The 19,000-nt window shown below is 38.6% G+C and overlaps 1 protein-coding gene across 2 annotated transcripts; it reads left to right on the top strand.

The window, feature by feature from the left end:
* Positions 1-8,500: 8,500 nt before the first annotated feature.
* LOC112200558 lies at positions 8,501-13,492 on the top strand. Of its 2 annotated transcripts, XR_005809153.1 has the most exons (3): positions 8,501-8,822; positions 9,671-11,799; positions 11,935-13,492. XR_005809153.1 is itself a non-coding variant. In XM_024341596.2 (2 exons), the coding sequence occupies exon 2, from the start codon at positions 9,715-9,717 to the stop codon at positions 11,329-11,331; it is 1,617 nt and encodes a 538-aa protein (XP_024197364.1). In that variant the 5' UTR covers positions 8,501-8,822; positions 9,671-9,714; the 3' UTR covers positions 11,332-11,926. The 2 variants fall into 2 exon arrangements, 1 of the variants encoding a protein (XP_024197364.1); XM_024341596.2 differs by lacking the exon at positions 11,935-13,492 and having other exon boundaries at positions 9,671-11,926.
* Positions 13,493-19,000: the final 5,508 nt, after the last annotated feature.

The raw sequence follows: 19,000 nt of genomic DNA on the forward strand, positions 1-19,000 counted from the left end.
CAGCCATCGTAGTCACAAAGTAATATGCTCAGAATCAAAATGGAGTCATAATGAAATGAACTCGAAATTTTATTCATAAGCCAACGGAGTACATTATTGTCTCTTAACCATTAGGAGAATTTAATCCAAATGCTAGCCAATGCAAAACAAATGTAGTCGTTTGACTTCTTTCAATAACTCCAAAATTAATATGACCAGGTGAGTAGAGAGATGTCAGAGGAGCAAAGCTCGCTTAAGTACCACTTATCTCAAAACCTTCCTAGACATCATACTCATTTTGGATGAGCCTATGTGAAGAAAAACTAAACCAATGGCATTTACTACAGAGAATATGGCAATTGCCTATTACATCTCTTCGAAAAATAAAGACTTAAACATAATTGGCAATCTATTGATCCCAGTCAGATTTGTAGTCTTCAACCCTTCACTCTAGATCATCTTTTTGATCTTCTTGTTCCACATAGTGAGTTTCTCTTGCTTCACAATATGCTTTGTAGACGGTGACAATTTCTTCACGAACTTTACAAATGTGTGTCCAATGACCGAATACTCCACATCGAGAATATATATCTCTTTGCTCAGATTCCATTGATTGAGGCGCTTTGAAAGCGTCATTTAGATGGCTCTTAGTGTTAGTGGCGCCACCAACATGGCCAGAGGCGTTGCCTCATTCTCTCTTTCCACGTTGACCTCTTCGGTTCAGGGTTCGCCTATTTTGGCAGTTACCTTCCCAAGTAGAGCAATTATATGGACCAGAACGTCCAGAAGTATCCCTAAGATTAGGGTTTCGCTCTTGGCGCCCTCTCTTAGGGGTATGACTATAATTGGATTCAGGAATCTGCTATGTTTCCACGGATCTCGAATTATAGTTCTTCACAAGGATGTTGTTATGCTTTTCAGCGACATTCATAACTCCAATGAGCTCATGAAACCTTGTGATCCATCCTGCAATAACATCGATTCGATAGTTCTTAGTAACCATCAATGCAGAGACGGGGAAGGTAGAGAGAGTCTTCTCAATCAACATCGCATCTGTGATATCTTTACCATAGAATTCCATTAAGGATTTATTGTGAAGTTATTCTGAGTTGAAGTAAAAAACTGACTTGAAATCATAGAAGCAGAGGCTATGCCATCTCACTTCTAGGTCAGGAAGCAGGGAGTAACGGACGTTGCCAAATCTTTCTTCGAGTGAGACCCATAGCCTTCTGGGGTCTTCTTCATTCATACACTCGTACTAGAACGAATCATTCATATGACGAGTCATTAGGATGATGGCTTTCGCCTTATTTGCCTCTAAGGCTGCTCTATTTACTTCCAAAGCTTGAGCTTACTCAATAGTTAGCACGTCCTTGCTAGGCTCGAGAATCGTATCCAGGATTCCATCGGCCTTGAGATGCTGGCGGACATCACGAACCCATTTGTGATATCCAGAGCCAGTTGTTCCCAATGGAGCAAAGTCCAATTTGTTCAGGTTACTCATCCTGAAAGAGAACAAGAAAAAGGGTTAGTTTCGGAGCGGAAAAAGCTACCATGAAAACATATAAACTTTCTGAGCACAATCGCTCCCAAGAAATTTAGAATTTCTGAGCGTAATCGCTTCCAAGAAATTCAATTTCAAGAAGTATTGGATTAGATCGAAATAATGACGTAAGTGGTCGATCATAAATTCTCTACAAACTCTAAGTTTGGTGATCTCAACAAGCTCCAAGCTTGGAGTGCGCACGAACCCCCACAGTTTGGCTTAAGTAGGTCTCCCCTATGATGAAGAAAGGGGGATAGAAGAGGGGAGTTTGCAAGTCCCCGAGAAAAAGAATTAAAACTTAAAAAACTGGAACTTTTAGTAAAAATTACTTTGAAATGGGTCGCTGGAAATCTAGCCAGAAAAGTCATAGGAAATTGGCCGGAAAAGTTGCCGGTGGCCGGAGTTGGTTAACCGATGGGCTGCCTCCCTTTTTTTTTTTTTTTTTTCCTAGTTTGGCCCAGGCCTGCCTCCCCCCCCCCCCCCCCCCCCCACTTTTTTTTTTCTTCTCTCTGCCTCGGCCCAAGCCCCTTTTTTTTATCTGATGCGGGCCTCGCCTTCTAGGCCCGCTGCCTCCTTCTTCTTCTTTTTTCCTTTCTTTTCCTTTTAGGCCGTGCTATTCTTTTTCTTCTAGGCTCGTCGCTTGCTGGGTGGCTGTGTAGATGCAGGTTTGGCTGGTGGTTCAAGTTGCAGAAGTTCTGCCGGCCGATCCGGTCTATTTTTGGCTGGTTCCTGGGTACTGGTCCAGGTTCCTGAAGCTTAGCGTCGGGGCGGCGGTGTTGACCAAGTTTGACTGTGAAAGGTGGTCTGGAAGCTTGTGAACCGGATAGGGATATTTTTCTCACATGGAGGGCCGGTTCGTAATTTTCCGATCGCTTATAGACTCCTGGGATTGGGTGCTTCAATATATGCGGCGGTGGTTGGTAAGGTTTGAAGGCTACGATTTTAGAGTTTCATGGTTAGGGCTTCGTGCTGATAACGTGTTTAAGAAAAACTGAATTGAGAGATAATTGAGTCATGCTTTCATTGATAATATGGGCCTCTTTATATAGAAGATTACAAGACATAGAATCAGAGTTGTACAAGGAAAGATAATCGTACAATTAATCGGATATCTATGAATATTTCTAATTCAAAACTTTATTACAACTAGGTCAAGAAACCTAAAGTTTGGGTCAGACACATATTCTGGATTTACTTAAACAAGATGCAAATAATTTTTTCTCTCTCCTTTCCTTCAATAAATTGAGAATAGGACAATTTTAGTAGAACGGAAGGAAGTACATGGTGTATCTAACACTTGCATTTTAGGGTTGGTTTAAATCAGATTTTGTTGAATTATAGGACTTTTCATCTCCAACAATGTTTTTTAGGGGGAGTTGGTTCTAAAATTATAGGACTTGGGTTCATCCTAAGTCTCATATTTGAGACTTTTCCAAGACCAAGACTCGGATACTATTCATGGGGCCCAGCAAATGGGTTATTATTTACTTTTACTCAAATTGGCCCTATTTAATCTGACGGCTCAGATTTGAGGAAAAAAAAGTGATCAATAGCTCTTATTAAATCAAGGGTTATTATTTCTATTTTGTTCCAAAAAAATTTAAGAAATTACTAGAAAATTGAGGGAAAAAATATACCAGTTGGAACAGCAAATTGTGGGAAATTCTATAAATACCAACCCATTCTTTTCTATTTCCTCACACCAAATATCCTCCATCTCCTTCACAATTTTTCATTCATTCACCCATCTCCTTCACACCAAATATCCTCCATTCATTTAATAAAAAATTAATTAAATGAAAAGATAATTTTTAAATATTATGATAAATTAAAATTAAATTTTTTTACCTTATTTAACTATATTAACATACTTTTAGTATAATATTCATCAACATTATACTCATATTATATTTTAACCAAGAATAGTGAAAATAGCACTCCCATATAACACCTCATTGTTGGAGATGAGAATAAAGTCATATATGAATAGTGTAATAAGAGGGTGCTAAAATGAGAATAGCACCCCCAAATAGAACCTATTGTTGGAGTTGCCCTAATAGAGGGGCAATTCTATTGCCCCCCAATAGACGACTATCAGCCATGTATTGCCCCCAATAGACGTCTATTGTCCCCCAATAGAACTTTCGGTTGCCAGAATATGAACTAATCTCCCTAAATTTAGACAATAAAACTTTGTTTAAAGAAAAAAAACGAAGAGATTATATCAATTTAAAAACGTCTATTGCCCCCAATATGCGCCTATTGCTCTCCAATATACTTTTAACACACTTCTATTGCCCCCATAGAACTTTTTTATTTTTATTTTTTCTTCCATTTTGAGTCTTCTGCAGTTCTGCCCCCATTTTACCAAAAAAAAAAATTACCAAAAATTGATTTAGGCACCCAGAGAAAAGCTCTGGGCACCCAATCATCTTTCTCCTTTGCCACAAGAATTGAATGGGGTTGAGAGATTCACAGCGTCGTCTTTGTCCAGGTTGGCGACCCCTGCTTCGATCATAATTGCTAGGAGAGGTCGGAAGACATGGACACGCGTCGCACGGTGTACAAAATCGACTAGAACAACCCGAGATCCTACGTGGCAACCGAAGTCGCCGCTACCTCCATCGTGTTCAGGTCACGGGACAGCCGATCCCCCAACATCGGCGACGATTGATGGCGCCGGATCTGCGCCTTCACCGAGAATCACCTTCATCGACATCATCATCGTCCTCGCCGCCGACCATCTAGTCCAGAGAACGGAGCTGAAGGCCGTGCACTGGTTCAGAGAGAGAGAGAGAGGGGGAGAGAGAGAGGAGAGAAAGGCATGTGGTTGTAATTCATTAATTAGACTAAGGGTAAAATTGTTATTTCAATTCAAATTGAGTTTGTGGGAAGAAAAATCTGTTGTTGGAGTAAGTTGAATAACTTTAGCTTATTTTGGGGATTTTGGTCAAGGACCCTAAAAAATAAAATAAAAGAGCAACCATTAACAACTCATAAAATAGAAAGACCCAAAAAACAAAAGCAAATTTAAAAAAATCGATCCCCCTCGTCCTAAACTAGTGCTTGTAATCTGTCCAACGTAATCTCTATCACAGCTCCTGCATACATTGTGAGAGTCAATCTAAGTCATATCAATATGAAAATGCCACAGATATACATTACTAAGAGTCAAACTTACATTGTATAAAACCATTAGTTAGATTGAATGATTCATAAATAGCATAGATCCATAATTATTGAATGATTCATCGAGAAGATATATATAATCAAGAAAAAAGTGAGGAGGAGCATGAAACCTTGTAATTCCTCATCATATTGCAACAAGATTGGATAAGTCAAAATCTTTTGCTTCCTACAGTGTGCTCCATTGTCCTCTAGCACAACCCAAATTGAATGTTACTATTTCAACTATAGAGAGGAAATCATGTATCCTGCAAACTAGCTAGTCCTTTATTATACTCGTTGGCTTCATCCATCAGTAGAACTTAAATTTGTATTAATGAATTAAGATGCACCCCATAAAAACTAAACTAAAAGAGGAACTTGAGAATCTGATGTAAAAAATAATGATGGAAGACACACTAAGTGACTAACCTTGCCGGTCTTTTTTAGGCCCCTTTGCACACCAACTCCACAGGCTGAAAGAAAGCATCATAAATGAATTCTCAATATGAACAAGAATAATAATACAAATACTTGATGAATCCTACACCACAGTAGAGCTGACATTCAAGTGAGCAAGCAAGTGAAAATATTGCATTCTTTCTACTGTAGACCATCACATATTTCTTTTCAAGTTGCCAGTTCAAGCCATCCAAAACTACTTGAAGACAACATAATGAATAACGACTACAAAACTAATAAATAGAAAAAATTCACGTACACAAAAATGAACACATAAGGAATGTAGAATGTGGAATGCATGGAGCCAAGTAGAGTTTACTATTAGCTCATGCTCCTAACTAGTCATTGAATGGAAAATCAAAGCATGAAAACATAGTATAAAGGAAAATTGGAAACGTAACTTAATTGCCAGTAGGATTTGATTGCTAAATGTTTTCAATATATTTCAAATGCTTCATAAGTCTGCTCTAGTTGGGAAATCAGAGAACATAAATCTCAAGTGGGACCTTGATTACCTGGTAAAATGCATCTGCCTCATCAGTGGGTACCATATGAATCTGAAGACTCTTTGGCCCATAAAATGTTAAAGGTGTTTCAGGGAGGACCTGAAATTAACAATTTGATTACTCGGAAGATAAAACAGTACTAGGCTACGAAGAGGATCAAGTAGTGAGTATAACTTACAGTTTTCCATCTGTCACTGCAACTGAAACACTGGCTTGTCTCCCAATTTGACCTATACAGAGCATTTGAACAATGATTTATAAGGCAAACAAAATCTTTTTGCATCACATGTAGGGAATCTGGAAAAACATAAGCATACCAGTAGCACCCACTCCAGATCACTCTTAATCTTTGAAAGTGCAGAAAGAACATGATCAGATCTGGACTTTTGCCCCTGAAATGACATGGTGAAACAATTGAACTGAGGTATGATTAAGATTATGTTACAGAATTAGTGAAGACAATGTGAAACATAAGCATACAAACTCTTTTTGCATTTAATCATCTACAGAAGAAATTGAACTAGAGAGAAAGTTACTTACTTTGTTGCAGGAGCACAAACCTAAGGATTCTTCTCAAGTTACCGCCTTTGCCCAAATCAGCCTCAGATCCACCGCTCCCAAAGTCCCAGAGGAAGTTTAGCCACTGATCTATGAACGAACAAAACAAATGCAGGATTACCATCGACAATATCAGAATGATTGAATAATGTTTAATTGAAATTCGATACAACATACCTTAGGCTTGGATTGTTCCAGGCTTCCAGCAGCAGCATCTGCTATCCGATAGGTTTTGCAGATCGATAGCAGATCCAATAAAACCATAGAAGGAAAAGCATGACTCTAGATGAGGATCGACTGCACCAAACAATCACGGCTCGTCTCCAGCCTCCCTTGTATGTGTAATCCTCTTAGTGGAAAGAGAGGAAGAGAGGCACAAGTGCAGAACCATCGAAGAGACACGAGAGAGAGAGAGAGAGAGAGAGAGAGAGAGAGAGAGAGAGAGAGAGAGAGAGAGAGAGAGAGAGAGGAACTAAATAAGTGAGGGCGTGCGGCTGTGTGAGAGACTTTTTATATCGCGACTTTAAGGTTTGTTTTCAACCTAATGGTAAAACGATGTCGTTTTAGTATGTTCGGTTAGGTTCGGTTCGATCCGAACTGGTTTTTGACACCCTAAAACCGAAAACTGAACCGAACTGGTTCGGTTTTTTTGGCTCGGTTTTTTTCGGTTTTCAATTTCGCAAGCCCACCCTAGTTCCAGATGATGGCTGAAGATGACCTTGGATAAGGGTTTTCGCTTTGACATGTAGCAAGTCATTTAAGTCTGATATTTGTAAACCACCACAGGTGGTCGAGTTGGTAAGAGCCTCCAGGTGTGGAACCCCCACACCCGGGTTCGAATCCCGCCGACTCTTATTGGAGTTAAATCCCAATATATTCTTGGTGGCCAGGGGGGAGGAAGCGTTCTGACAAGATCCCCCGAGCACGGATTAGTCTCTGGGCCTAGGAAGCCTTTGAGGACACCGTGTGATTGACAAATCAAAAAAAAACAAAAAAAGTCTGATATTTGTTATGGTCTTTATAGTTTAATTTATAGGTTCTTAGATCTGAGTGGTTGAAGTCCTAGAACAAGTTCGAGCGTCATAGAGTCTAAACTCCAGGTGGGTAAGGTATCAGGGATCCTTAATCTCTGATATATATTCATTGACTCCCAAAGCTGGGTTTTGCAGTTTGGTATACCTTGTATGTGTATGACGACACTCTGGCATGGGCATCACTAAGAAGTTGAAATAAGGGTAGTTGGCAGGTTCGTGTGAGAAATTATGGAAGTCTTTGGAATGAAGGATAGTACCCAATTAAAGCATCGAGGTTGTGCGCCGTAGAAAGGGCAGGGGAAGCAGCACAATGTCCTTGTTTTTCCATCTACCTCTGAGGAATAGCTAGTGCAACAGAGTGAGAGAGTAATGTGTGTTTATTTAAGGTGCAGCAGATTGCTGTCTCTTTAAGAGCCACACGAGGCTTCTTTTGGTTCCAGTCACACATGACACATGAGATGAACCAAATTCTGTCATTTTTGCCTGAAGCTATTTTCGTCAGGTGTTCTGATTTCTAATGAAGGCTTAAGCTACATAGTAAACCTAATATTTTGATTACGTACAGCTAGGATTATAAAACATATTAACTTCAACAGTATTTGATCAACTTGTAAAAATTAGGATTATTTCATCTCCAGAAGGTCTTATGTTGATACTTGATACAGTATGTCCTTTAAGATAAGATTAGGAGAGACAAAGGAGCAAGTTGCTGAGTTACAGCTTTGGTAGTAAAGTTCTGCGGGCCTTTGATGTTAGAGATTCCGCTGGCTAAGGAGGACCACGCGTGGTGGCCATGCACCCGAGACATTGCTGGAGATGCGGCTTCTCCGTCGATGGTGGCGGCCTCTCGATCTGGTCCATTAGCGAGTGTAGACCGAGCTATCGGTCGGTCAACTTTGGTCCATCTAGTGTTTTAGTGTTGGAATATCTAGTGGAGCTAGATCGTCGCAAACACGTTGAGCAGAGCCTTTATAGACTCTTGGGGAGAGAAGGAGAGAGTTAGGGATATGATGTCATATTTTGTAAGTTGTATTTTTGTTGATGGCATCAATAGAATCATGTTAGATCATATATCATTTAACATATGGTCTATACAATGCGACAATGCCCCAAAAGAATGTACCCCTTATCTGACAACATGGGTAGTTAGGAAGGAAATTCGGATAGAATAAAAAAAAAAAAAAACAAATAATTCGTTTTCATTTTTCAATTTTTAAATAAAGTACTACGAGGAAAAAAAAAAACGTGGTCTCATCCGGAAGGGAGCAGAACTACTAGAAAAACCTATTCAACCCAGGTTTCCTCATCGATTGGATCTAGGATATCCATTTCCTACTCTTTTTTTTTTGGAGAATTCCATTTCCGACTTGACAAATACTTATCATATATGATGTATATATAGGCGCTCCTATAGGCTATAGTTTCTAAATTATTCTTCCGAAACTGACCGAAAGCTTTTGCTTTTCTTCGTGGGTGTACTCTCCCTTCAACTTTTTCGCTAGTTTTGATCTGTTTCTACTTCTCCCTCTATCTACTGGGAGCTGCAGATTTTGAGAATTGGGTTTGCTTCAGGTAAAGTTTCTAGCTTTCTTTTCTAACTCTTTTCTGCTCCTCAATGTCTCCTTCTACAAACGATTGGTTAATTATTCATTGAGAAATTTGAACTTTTAGTTTCATGAACCATAGTGAGTTTCTTGTTTGAAATGTATGTGTGCAGCGATTGGTTCTAAGCATTTGTTTATGTTCAGGTTATCAACTGTAAAGCTTTATAATCTGTTCTTGTTCTACATGCTCTTTTTAAGGATTTCTGTTTGAGACTAAAATTTTTGTAGAAGACAGACAATTAAATTGAGATGTAATGGAAATTGAGGTATTTTAGGGAATGGATATGTGGGTTCACTGCTAATTTGAGATCTGGATGGGGTCCAAAGGATAAATAGTTTAGCAGTTCATGTTGTTTTGATGAAGGATTTTCACTACAATCTTCATCTTCTTGATACTCTCATCAGAAGTTGAAAGTTTTACTTGAAGCAACTTATCTAATGTCCATAGTTACAGATAAAGAAACACACTTTCATCCATCCTCGATGCCCTTCCTCTGACAGTTTTTCTTCGTTTATGATTGATGCTTGGTGTTTGGGCTCCAGGTCCTATTTGTCTTGTTTTGCCTGATCAAGTCTAGTCCCCCAAGTCAAACTGAATAAAAAAAAAAAAATCAAACAATCCTGCCCTTGTATCATTAGCATACGGGAAATTAAAATAATAACATATATACATATGTGATGATGATATTTTTTGTACATTGAGAGTTACATATCCAATATCCTATTATAGCTGATTTTAGTTTATATCAAAGTATTTAACTTTTGTTCAGACCTAAAAACCAAACTCACTAAATTTGTTTAATTCCAAATGTTCAGGTTTTTCAAGAGCGGTTAGTAGTCCTTTGAATAGACAGACAAGGATGGAATTGGTTAGTCCATCTTTTCGAAGGTTTCTGGGGGATATATGCATAGTCTGCAAAGTTGGATTGATGTTGTTGCTCACCATCTTTGTTAGAAGGATTTCTGAGGAGAAGAAGATTAAATGCGCTCTACTTCTCAGAAGAATTTTTGAAGTTCTTTTTACACACTACCGCTTGTCAAGATTGACGTTATTTCACATTCTAAATTTTATTGAACGCAAGCTCACTATTTCCATTAGAAGGGTGCGAGAGTACACACAAAAATGTCATTCTGAATGCGAAGAAGATACCAGCAGGTGGTCCAATGAACTCCCAGAAGATATCATGCAAAATGTTCTACAACGGTTATGCCTATCAGATTTCTTTCGGTGCAGTGCAGTATGCGTTTCTTGGCAAGCCACTGTTGATATGGCAATTGCCAGCAAGTATTGTCGTCCTACTCCGGAATTTCCATGGCTTATGCTCTGTTCTCATCCCTTCTCCATAAAAGATAATTGCTTTCTAAGTCTAACTGATGACAAGAAATTTATTTGCAAGTCAGCTCCTACCTATAATATGAAGAGGGGGGATTGTGTTGGGTCAATTGATGGGTGGTTGATCATGGCTGATAGTGTTTTATGGCGTCCTGAGAGATTTATGAAACCCTGGTCATTTTACTTGTATAATCATCATACCAGTACTTTTAGTATCAACTTCTTCTTTTTGAATCCATTATCAGGTGTTCGAGTGAACCTCCCATCATCAAAATCCACCCTTCCATGTCACTGCAGCAATGGACCTGGCTTCTGCATTTTAAAAGTAGCTGCCTCATCAGTACCAACAAGCCAGGACTGTTATGTCGTTAGCCTTTGCATAAGTGGTCATTTGGCTTTCAGTAGGCCCAATGATAATTCATGGACTCTCATTGATCAGGGGGACGCTAGAGGGTTTATTTTTTGTGATATAGAAATAATTTATGGGAAAATATATGCTGCAACTACGGAGGCATCCAAGTTTTTAATGGTATTTGATGTCCATTATGGCAATGGCCCTCCTGGCTATAGGGCTGAAAGGTTGGTCATGCTTGAGCCCAGTCCAGTTCCTAACATGTTTCTTAATATTTGGAGAACAGATGGAGTTGAATCCCATTCAAACTGCGAACTCATTTCCCTAGCAAAAAATTCTCTATCAGAGGAGTTGTTTATGATATTCTGCAGTACTACCTTTATTCTGGAGGAGGATCAATCTCCTTGGCATGTGATCTTTGGTAGTGATTTTATCCTTCCACCACAGATTCAAGCATTTCGAGTGTTCAAGATGGAGTGGAAGATTAATGGTCCTCAGTGGATAGAGGTTCTTGACCTCGGTGACCAGATATTATTTGTGGCTGTGGGTGGTAACAAAATGATCTCTACCAGCAATTTCCTTAATCATAATGGTCTCAATGATAAAGCATTTCAAAGAAACTGTATCTATTTTGCTTACCATAGTTCTTGTTTAACATTGCCATCGAAGGGGCGGAGTTTTGGGGTGTTTTCTTTGACAAATAGGAGCATCAAATGTGTCACCTTCCCCGAGGAACATTCATTTACCCAATTATATTCTCGACCTGTCTGGTTCACACCAAATCCTTGGTAGCTCAGTTAACTCAGTTTTTATAGTATCTTTATGGGATGTCCTTGGGGGCTGTTGATGTTTATTTTGACTGATTTTAAGACGGTAAGGTTGGTTGCTTTGTATCATATGACTTTAGTTGGATATATTCAATCATACTTTGCTCACACTTCCATTCATACCCAGTATTCCTTAATGCTGATACATGATTTGTTTGGACTGGACCCAGTTTATTTAAGTTGGTGCATGGTTTTATTTATTTATAGTTATTTTACTTTATTTTATTGTGCTTCAACGAATTCTTCTTTTTCTTTCTCACTTGATGATGGACTGAATTGTAGTCTGAAAAAGTGGACAAAACTCTAATGGGAGTTTATGAAGCTGGTAGGTTATAAAGCACAAGCATTTTTTCGCACCTCTTTTGTTCTCCATGAAAAGAGTTGGGAAATCTCAGCAGTGCCTGCCGTTCAAACAATATCAATCACTTTGCAGGTATTTCCCTAGAAAAAGTAGGGAAGTAAAACTTCATTATACGTGTGCTATAACCCTCTTGGAGCGTAAGAAGTTAATGTTTTGCTCTCTTGGATCTCACTCTTGGGCTTTTCTCTACATCTCTTGGATCTACAGTTCTACACTCAAAGTCCCGTTTCTTGGGTTCTGTGGTAAGTTATGTTCTTCTATTCTTGAATTTGTCTTATGCTTGGTCTCATAATAGCTTGGAATGTGAATCTTGTGAATCCACTTTCTAGTCTCTGTTGGTTTGCTAAAATTAGTGACAAATTTGCACGGGGAATTTTATAAAGCCTGTAGCTGTATAATGAATCTTTTTTCAGAATGTTGTTGACTGTTTGAGACTTGTTTCTGGCTACTAATGTTGTGGACTTCAGATGAAATAGCAAATCTTTAGGCAAATGTTTGGTTTGGGGCTTGTGGTTTGATTTTTCTGCAGATCAATGCATGATATTATTCTTAATACTCTGCTGGATTTAAGTTTGAGGTTGCATTGTTGAGTTTCGGGGTCTTTTTTATTATTATCCTAAATTATGCATGTGACCCAGTATGGTTTCCATCTTTTGAATTATCACCACTAGTTATACAGTTAAATCGATTTGAGCAATAGGTACTTATTTCTGTGACCTGTTTTTGTTGGAATTACCCTTTATTGTGGTTCTGAAGTATTTCAACTGAATTGTGTTTTGTGGTCGTGTACTATGACCAGGTCACTTGGGTCATGTGCTCAGCAAGACCTGTGGGAATTCAAACATCTGTTAATCCTAGCTTTTGATTTCCAACAGGTACAAACGATAACTTATTTACTAACCAATGTTTGTCAAATTTTGGTTTTAGTTCATCACTCTTTTCCTGTTCTCTATCAGAAATGGTAATATGATAACTTTTAGGTCATTTTGTTTTTCTCGACTACATTTCCCAGTACCTTTCTTTGACATTATAATTTAAATTCTGTTCTTCTTTACTCCGTTGGTCCTTGTTCTTTTCAATTTTTCATCCCAAATGATTCTCATATTTTATTTTATTTCTTAGACTTCATTAATCATTCTTTAACGTTGCCCCACTATGTGAAGATCAGCAGAACTTATTTAGTTACAATAGCATCTCGACATCATGATCATCCATCAGTGACGCTTCCCTCACATTCAACAGATGAAAAAAAAAAAAAAAATCACACTTTAAAAAGAAGTAGTTGTGATCGCTGTCTGTTCAAAAGTAAGAAATGGAGTAGTGGAAAGAATATCAACTGGTTCTGTATCACTAAGAATTGATACAATGCTTGGAAACTTTGAACATGGAGGAATTTTATGGTAATAGGTTTTGAATCTTTGAAGCACTTTGTTGATGCTACTTGGAAAAAGTGATGTCTTCCCATATGTTGCGCCTGATGATGGAAAAAAATTGCTTAGAATTCCAAGTTCAACAAGCGATAATTCCGACCTGAGTTTTTAGCCAGATCGGAAGTTCGGGTTCAAGTTTCCACAGGGATCCAAGGTTTACCGCAAGTCAGTTGATTGATTGATCTAGTGTTGAAACAATTTCCTGTATGGTTTACATCCATGTACACGAATATTATTTTTCTTCTTATATCCATTTTAAAGAATATAAAATTGGGTTTCAGAACTTTGGACATGGGATCTCGAACATGGAAGCCTGAATAAGGAATTTGAAACCTTATGAAGAATACGTTTTCTTTTGAATTTCAGTCTCAAGTTTGATTCCACAGTATAGACTCGAACTTGGAACCCAGACAAAATAATTGTTTTAAACTCGAATTATAAAGAGAAGCTGTCTCTTAACTTGCAATTTTTTCTCCGTCTGCCACTCCAATATCTGAAGGATAGCAACCCTGGAACTGGAATCGTTAAAATCAAGCTGGATGCACAGATGCATCATATTTTACATTGTGGACTCAGTGTTGCAGTGACAATTGTAGTTATTGAAAATGACCATGCAATTCAAATCATTAATTGAAAAGACTCGGATATTTATAAAATTCTCTTGATCCTGTGGTCATCTCTTTGCTCGTCAAGTGTACGATCCTTCTCATCGCTTCCCGCATTCAGGTTTCTCTAGCTTCGTTAAGCTGAAAACCCTGAGATTTGACATCTGTGACTCTTATCTCTCGATCGAAGCTTCAAGGTTCTTCTCATCTTCTCTCGGATTGTTTTGTTTTTGAAAAATCCTTAAAAATTTAGTTGTATTCAATCAAGATTTTAAAAAATCCTTTCAAATTGAGAAAAATATACAAATACTACCCGAACTAGGTCTACTTTTAACTTCGGTATCCAACTACGCAAAACTATTACTTTGGTACCTCAAGTTTGAAGCCCGACCCAAGAATCGTACACGCTGTTATTAACGGCGTCAAGTCTTGCGCTAGGTGGCATATTTTGAAGGATATTTTGGTCATCACTCTATCTTAACCCAGATTATACATATATATATATATAGGAAAATTTTCAGTTTACTATCCTGTGGTTTGCACTTAACATAATGTTAGTCCCTCCCTTTTTAATTTCATCAACAACACCCTGTGCTCTCAATTTCGATCAACCGTACGTATCCAAAATTTGCTAAATCATCCAAATGAGATGTTAAGTGATGATATGGCAGTGACAAACTGATCACATGGGCCCACTTGATCAAAATTTTGAGCACACGGGTGTTATTAATGAAATTGAAAGGTGAGGGACTAACATGATGTTGAGTGCAAACCACATGGTAGTAAATTGAAAATTTTCCTATTTTTAACACATACCAACTCGATTTCTCTCTCTCTCTCTGTCTCTCTGTGCGCAATAGGTGAGGTATCCTCTCCTCCATAGTTGCTCCTTGTTTTTGTGATCATACGGAAGGAAGGAGGGAGAGGAGGATTGAATATTGAATTGGTGAATAGGTGTCTTTGTCTTATGCAAGTTGTCATAGTGGTCGATTCTGCAAGCTCCTGAAGAAGTACGGCAAGGTGGCATTGAGCGTCCATTACTTCGTCTCTGCCGTCTCAATCGCGAGACTCTACGTTGCCATCAAGAACAACGTCGATGTGGAGTCGCTGATCTATAGGCTTCCCAATCTAAACCCTCTTAAAACTTATCATGAAGACAAACCCACCTCTAAAAATGGGTCATCCACAGTTGTAGTTGAGGAGAGGAAGAGGAATTGGATGGTGGAGCCTGCAGCCACCAGCGACAGTGCTCTGGCCTCCGGCATTGGCTTTTCTCTGCAACAATGCTTTGCTTCAAATTCGTCTTTTGAAGACATTAGAGACGAGGGTATTAGTAATTTCCAAGCTCAGAGAGCTCAAAACCTAGATAAAGGAGACAAGAGGAAGAAGAAGGGATTTGCAAAAGATAAGGTCTAGATAACGAAATGACCCAAATACCTATCCAAATTTAGCATGTAGATTGTTAGTTAACATTATTATGGATGGCGTGTACGATTCTTGGGTCGAGCTTCAAACTTGAGGTACTAAAGTGATAGTTTTGCATAGTCGGGTACTAAAGTTAAGAGTGAGCCTTAATTCGGATACTATTTGTATATTTTTCTTTTTCAAATTTGGTGAGTGTAGGATTTTAGGGTACTTGGTGTAAATACGAAACCCTATAAGAAATCCACTCTCTAGACATGAGATTTGCGAAGTATTTTTTTTTTTTTTCTCTCTCATTTTGAAGATAAAAAGACCTCAAACAGTAGTAGAAGACGAACTTATGTGCAAGCACAGGAAAAATGGGATAGAGTCCGTCTAGTGTCTACAGAATTGGTCATTGCGTATTAGTTGAGATTTGAAAACGAATAACATTAGTTTTGTGCACTCTAGAAATTCGGTTGGTTTTGGGATCTCTCGTATGATTGTTAGAGGGATAAATCTCTGGCAGATTGTAGAGAATAGAAAGATTCTTGCTCATTTTCTTTTACCATGTAGAATATCATTGTGAAGCAAAGTATGAGTGAATGTTAGGATTTAGTAAGGGTCGCTGATCAGTGACGAATGGATGAATAATTGAATATACCAATACTTGTAACCACCCATTCCAATTTTCAGAAGATTTGCAACATGGCCTCATACAGGTTCAGCTTGTATATTTTAGTAGTCAAAATTGTGTATAAGTTATGCATGTGTGTTGTATCGTGCTCCACATATACCTCTGAGATCACAGGTTATTACAGCTTAGTTGTCTTTCAATTCTTGTCTTTATTCAACGCTTCATGGCGAAACATTTGATGTGTTATTAAGTTCTGCTTATTTACATTGGTTGGTCTTCTAGCAACTTTGTGGAATTCTTTATTAATAGGTTGCACCACGTGAGTTTTTAAAGCCATGAGATTGCATTGGCTGGGGGAAACAAGCTCATGTGGCTTTCCTTAGTGAATGGAGCTATATTATGTTTATGCCACATTAGTGAATGGAGACATGTTTGGTACTCCGTGTTAGGGCTGTCAATGGGTCGTGTCGGGTTGGGTTCGTGTCGGGTCAAGGTATTTATCGTGTTGCAAGATACAAACCCAAACCCAACCCATTTAATAATCGTGTCAAAAATTTAAACCCAAACCCAATCCATTTATTAAACGGGTTACCCGTTTCCAACCCGCTTAACCCATTTAATAAATAGGTTCTGTTGTGTTTGACAAAATGACTCATTTAAGGGTTAACAATGCGACCCATTTAACTAAAAAAATGCATAAATTGATTAAATTTGCTAAAAACTCTACAAGACGAAGAATATAAATAATTATATATAATTCATAAATAATTAAATCCAATAATTATAAAGAAAAATATTTCAAATTGTTTAATCCTATGATCAAATACTCCCAACGTCTAAAATTTCAGGATAAAATATAGCATAATCGGGTTATACGGGTTCACTTCGTGTTGGCGGGTTGACCCGTGGCCGACCCATTTATTAAATGGGTCATGGCGGGTTGACCCGTGGCTGACCCGCTTTTTAATCGTGCGGGTTCAACCCGCTTTATTTCGGGCGGGTTTCGAGTCGTGTTATCGGGTCGTGTCGGAATTGACAGCCCTACTCCGTGTTAGTGTGTTATTCCGCTGGGATACTCAAGTTGATTAGGGCTTTACTGGTCTCGTATGCTGAACTACTCTTCCGCCAAGACCTGCAAACAGAAAGAGCGTCCGTTAAGAGGAAGGCAGGAGTACGTTATCTGGACTTTGCTCCTCGAACACTCGAGTAAGAGGGGAGCAAAGCGGAATCCATCTTTGAAATAGGTGGGAGTAAGGAATGATCAATACCTCGAGCATGGACGCAAGACTCCTTTTATATAGGCGTTGGAGGTCACTGGGTCCATACCAGCTGTTTGGCTAATCGGCTAAGACGATCGCACCCATCCAAATATGCAGAAGGGTGTGCTCCTCTCCTTGGGTTGTTGCTGTCGTCATACGGAACCATCTATCATTACCGCACGAGCATGAATTCGTACATTCAGAAAGTGGGCCCACCAACACTGTTTGTTTCTTTCCACTTTGACGCCAACACCTGTATAGCTTGGCAAAGACTCCTGACATATATCCTAGAATCTTAGCCCATCAACCTATCGATTATATGATTAGGAATAACTCTCGTGATTGGTGCACTTCATACAACAGCTACAGACCAAATATAGCCCAACACATGTGTCAGTTTATTTCATCTCCAACTAATGTCCATTTTGCATCTGTGAGAAAGGATCTTGAGGTATCTACAAGGTACACTGACTTGGGGTTGTTTTACAAATTTGGGAGAAGTCTTCCTTATATTAATGCTTATTGTGATGTTGACCGGGCTGGGGAGATAAATCGAAAAAGATCAACAACTGGCTTTATTGTTTACCCTGGTCACTGTCTTGTATCCTGGGATTCCTGGCAATCCAAGAAGCAAGGTTTTGTATCTAGAAACTGTTGATGTTGCCTTCACTTGATGGGCTTGGCCCAAGTGATATGCTTTAGTCTGATCACGTGAGCTGCATGTGCTAGGTTAATAGCCCAACTGTAGACATATATATATACACGACCGAAAAGTGACCATAAACTGAACGGTCGAGATGTGGATATGCAACCGAAAAGTGACCCTAAACCCTAACCTCGCTCTGAAGGTCCTATATCCACATCTCGACCGTTCAGTTTTTAGGTAATTTCAGAGCGAGATTAGGGTTTAGGATCACTTTTCGGTCGCATATCCACATCTCGACCGTTCAGTTTTTAGGTACTAATGTATAGATCATCTCTGCCAAATTTCAGTCAAATTAATGGTCGTTAAGGCATTGATAACTGCCTTAAAGCTAATACGGTCCAAGTTAGACAGATTTAATTCGTCTATTGGTTTGAACGAGTTAGATACCTTATAGATCATCAATTTGGTTGAAATTTTGCAGAGATGATCTATACATTAGTACCTAAAAACTAAACTGTCGAGATGTGGATATACGACCGAAAAGTGACCCTAAACTCTAACCTCGCTCTGGATAGGATCTGTGTGTGTGTGTGTGTGTGTGTGTGTGTATTGATAGGAGCATAATAATGCAATAATAATGTTGTTAATTCCCATATTTACTTTGTTAGTTTATCTTATTTTCTGGTTAATTTAGTTGTTTTTATGTTTATTAGGTTTTCCAAAGCAAGGAAAGAAATAAGAGCAAAAGGAAGGAGATATGTGCAAATAATGGAGAATTGTGGACTCTTGATGAATCAAGGAAGCTTAAGGCAACATGAAGAAAAAGATATTCAGCAATTAATTCTCTTGGCTGCTCCTATTGGATAGAATGTTGTCAATTAATCTTAAATCAATTAGACCATAACTAAGGGGATTACCGTTGAAGCCAAGGAGTGAAAGTCCCAAAAGAAAAGAAGGAAAGAGTTACAACTGAATAAAAATCTCTCCTTGGACGTTGAAGAACTAGATCATCTCACATACGAAGAAGCATAGACGCACCAGAGCTGGAGGAGAACCAAGACTGCAGAATCACACCAGAAACGATCGATCGTTGGAATTTCCAAGATCGATCGCCGATCCGTATTTTCTGATTTTTGTCGTCTTCTTTCTCCATGAACTCCTTTGTGTTTTTTATTCCCATTATGTGTAACTAAATTTCCAGTAGTTAGGGGGCAGTTGAAGCCCTAGACATTATCCATAACATGCTTTGACAATCAATTTGTTTTCTAATTAATAAAGTTGAGGTTTTGTTTACC

This window comes from Rosa chinensis, chromosome 4 (genome assembly GCF_002994745.2).
Source record: "Rosa chinensis cultivar Old Blush chromosome 4, RchiOBHm-V2, whole genome shotgun sequence".
In the NCBI taxonomy this organism is placed as follows: Eukaryota; Viridiplantae; Streptophyta; class Magnoliopsida; order Rosales; family Rosaceae; genus Rosa; species Rosa chinensis.

Excerpts from the sequence above, each read along its gene's own strand:
- LOC112200558 (XM_024341596.2), top strand. The coding sequence starts at position 9,715 with ATGGAATTGGTTAGTCCATCTTTTCGAAGGTTTCTGGGGGATATATGC.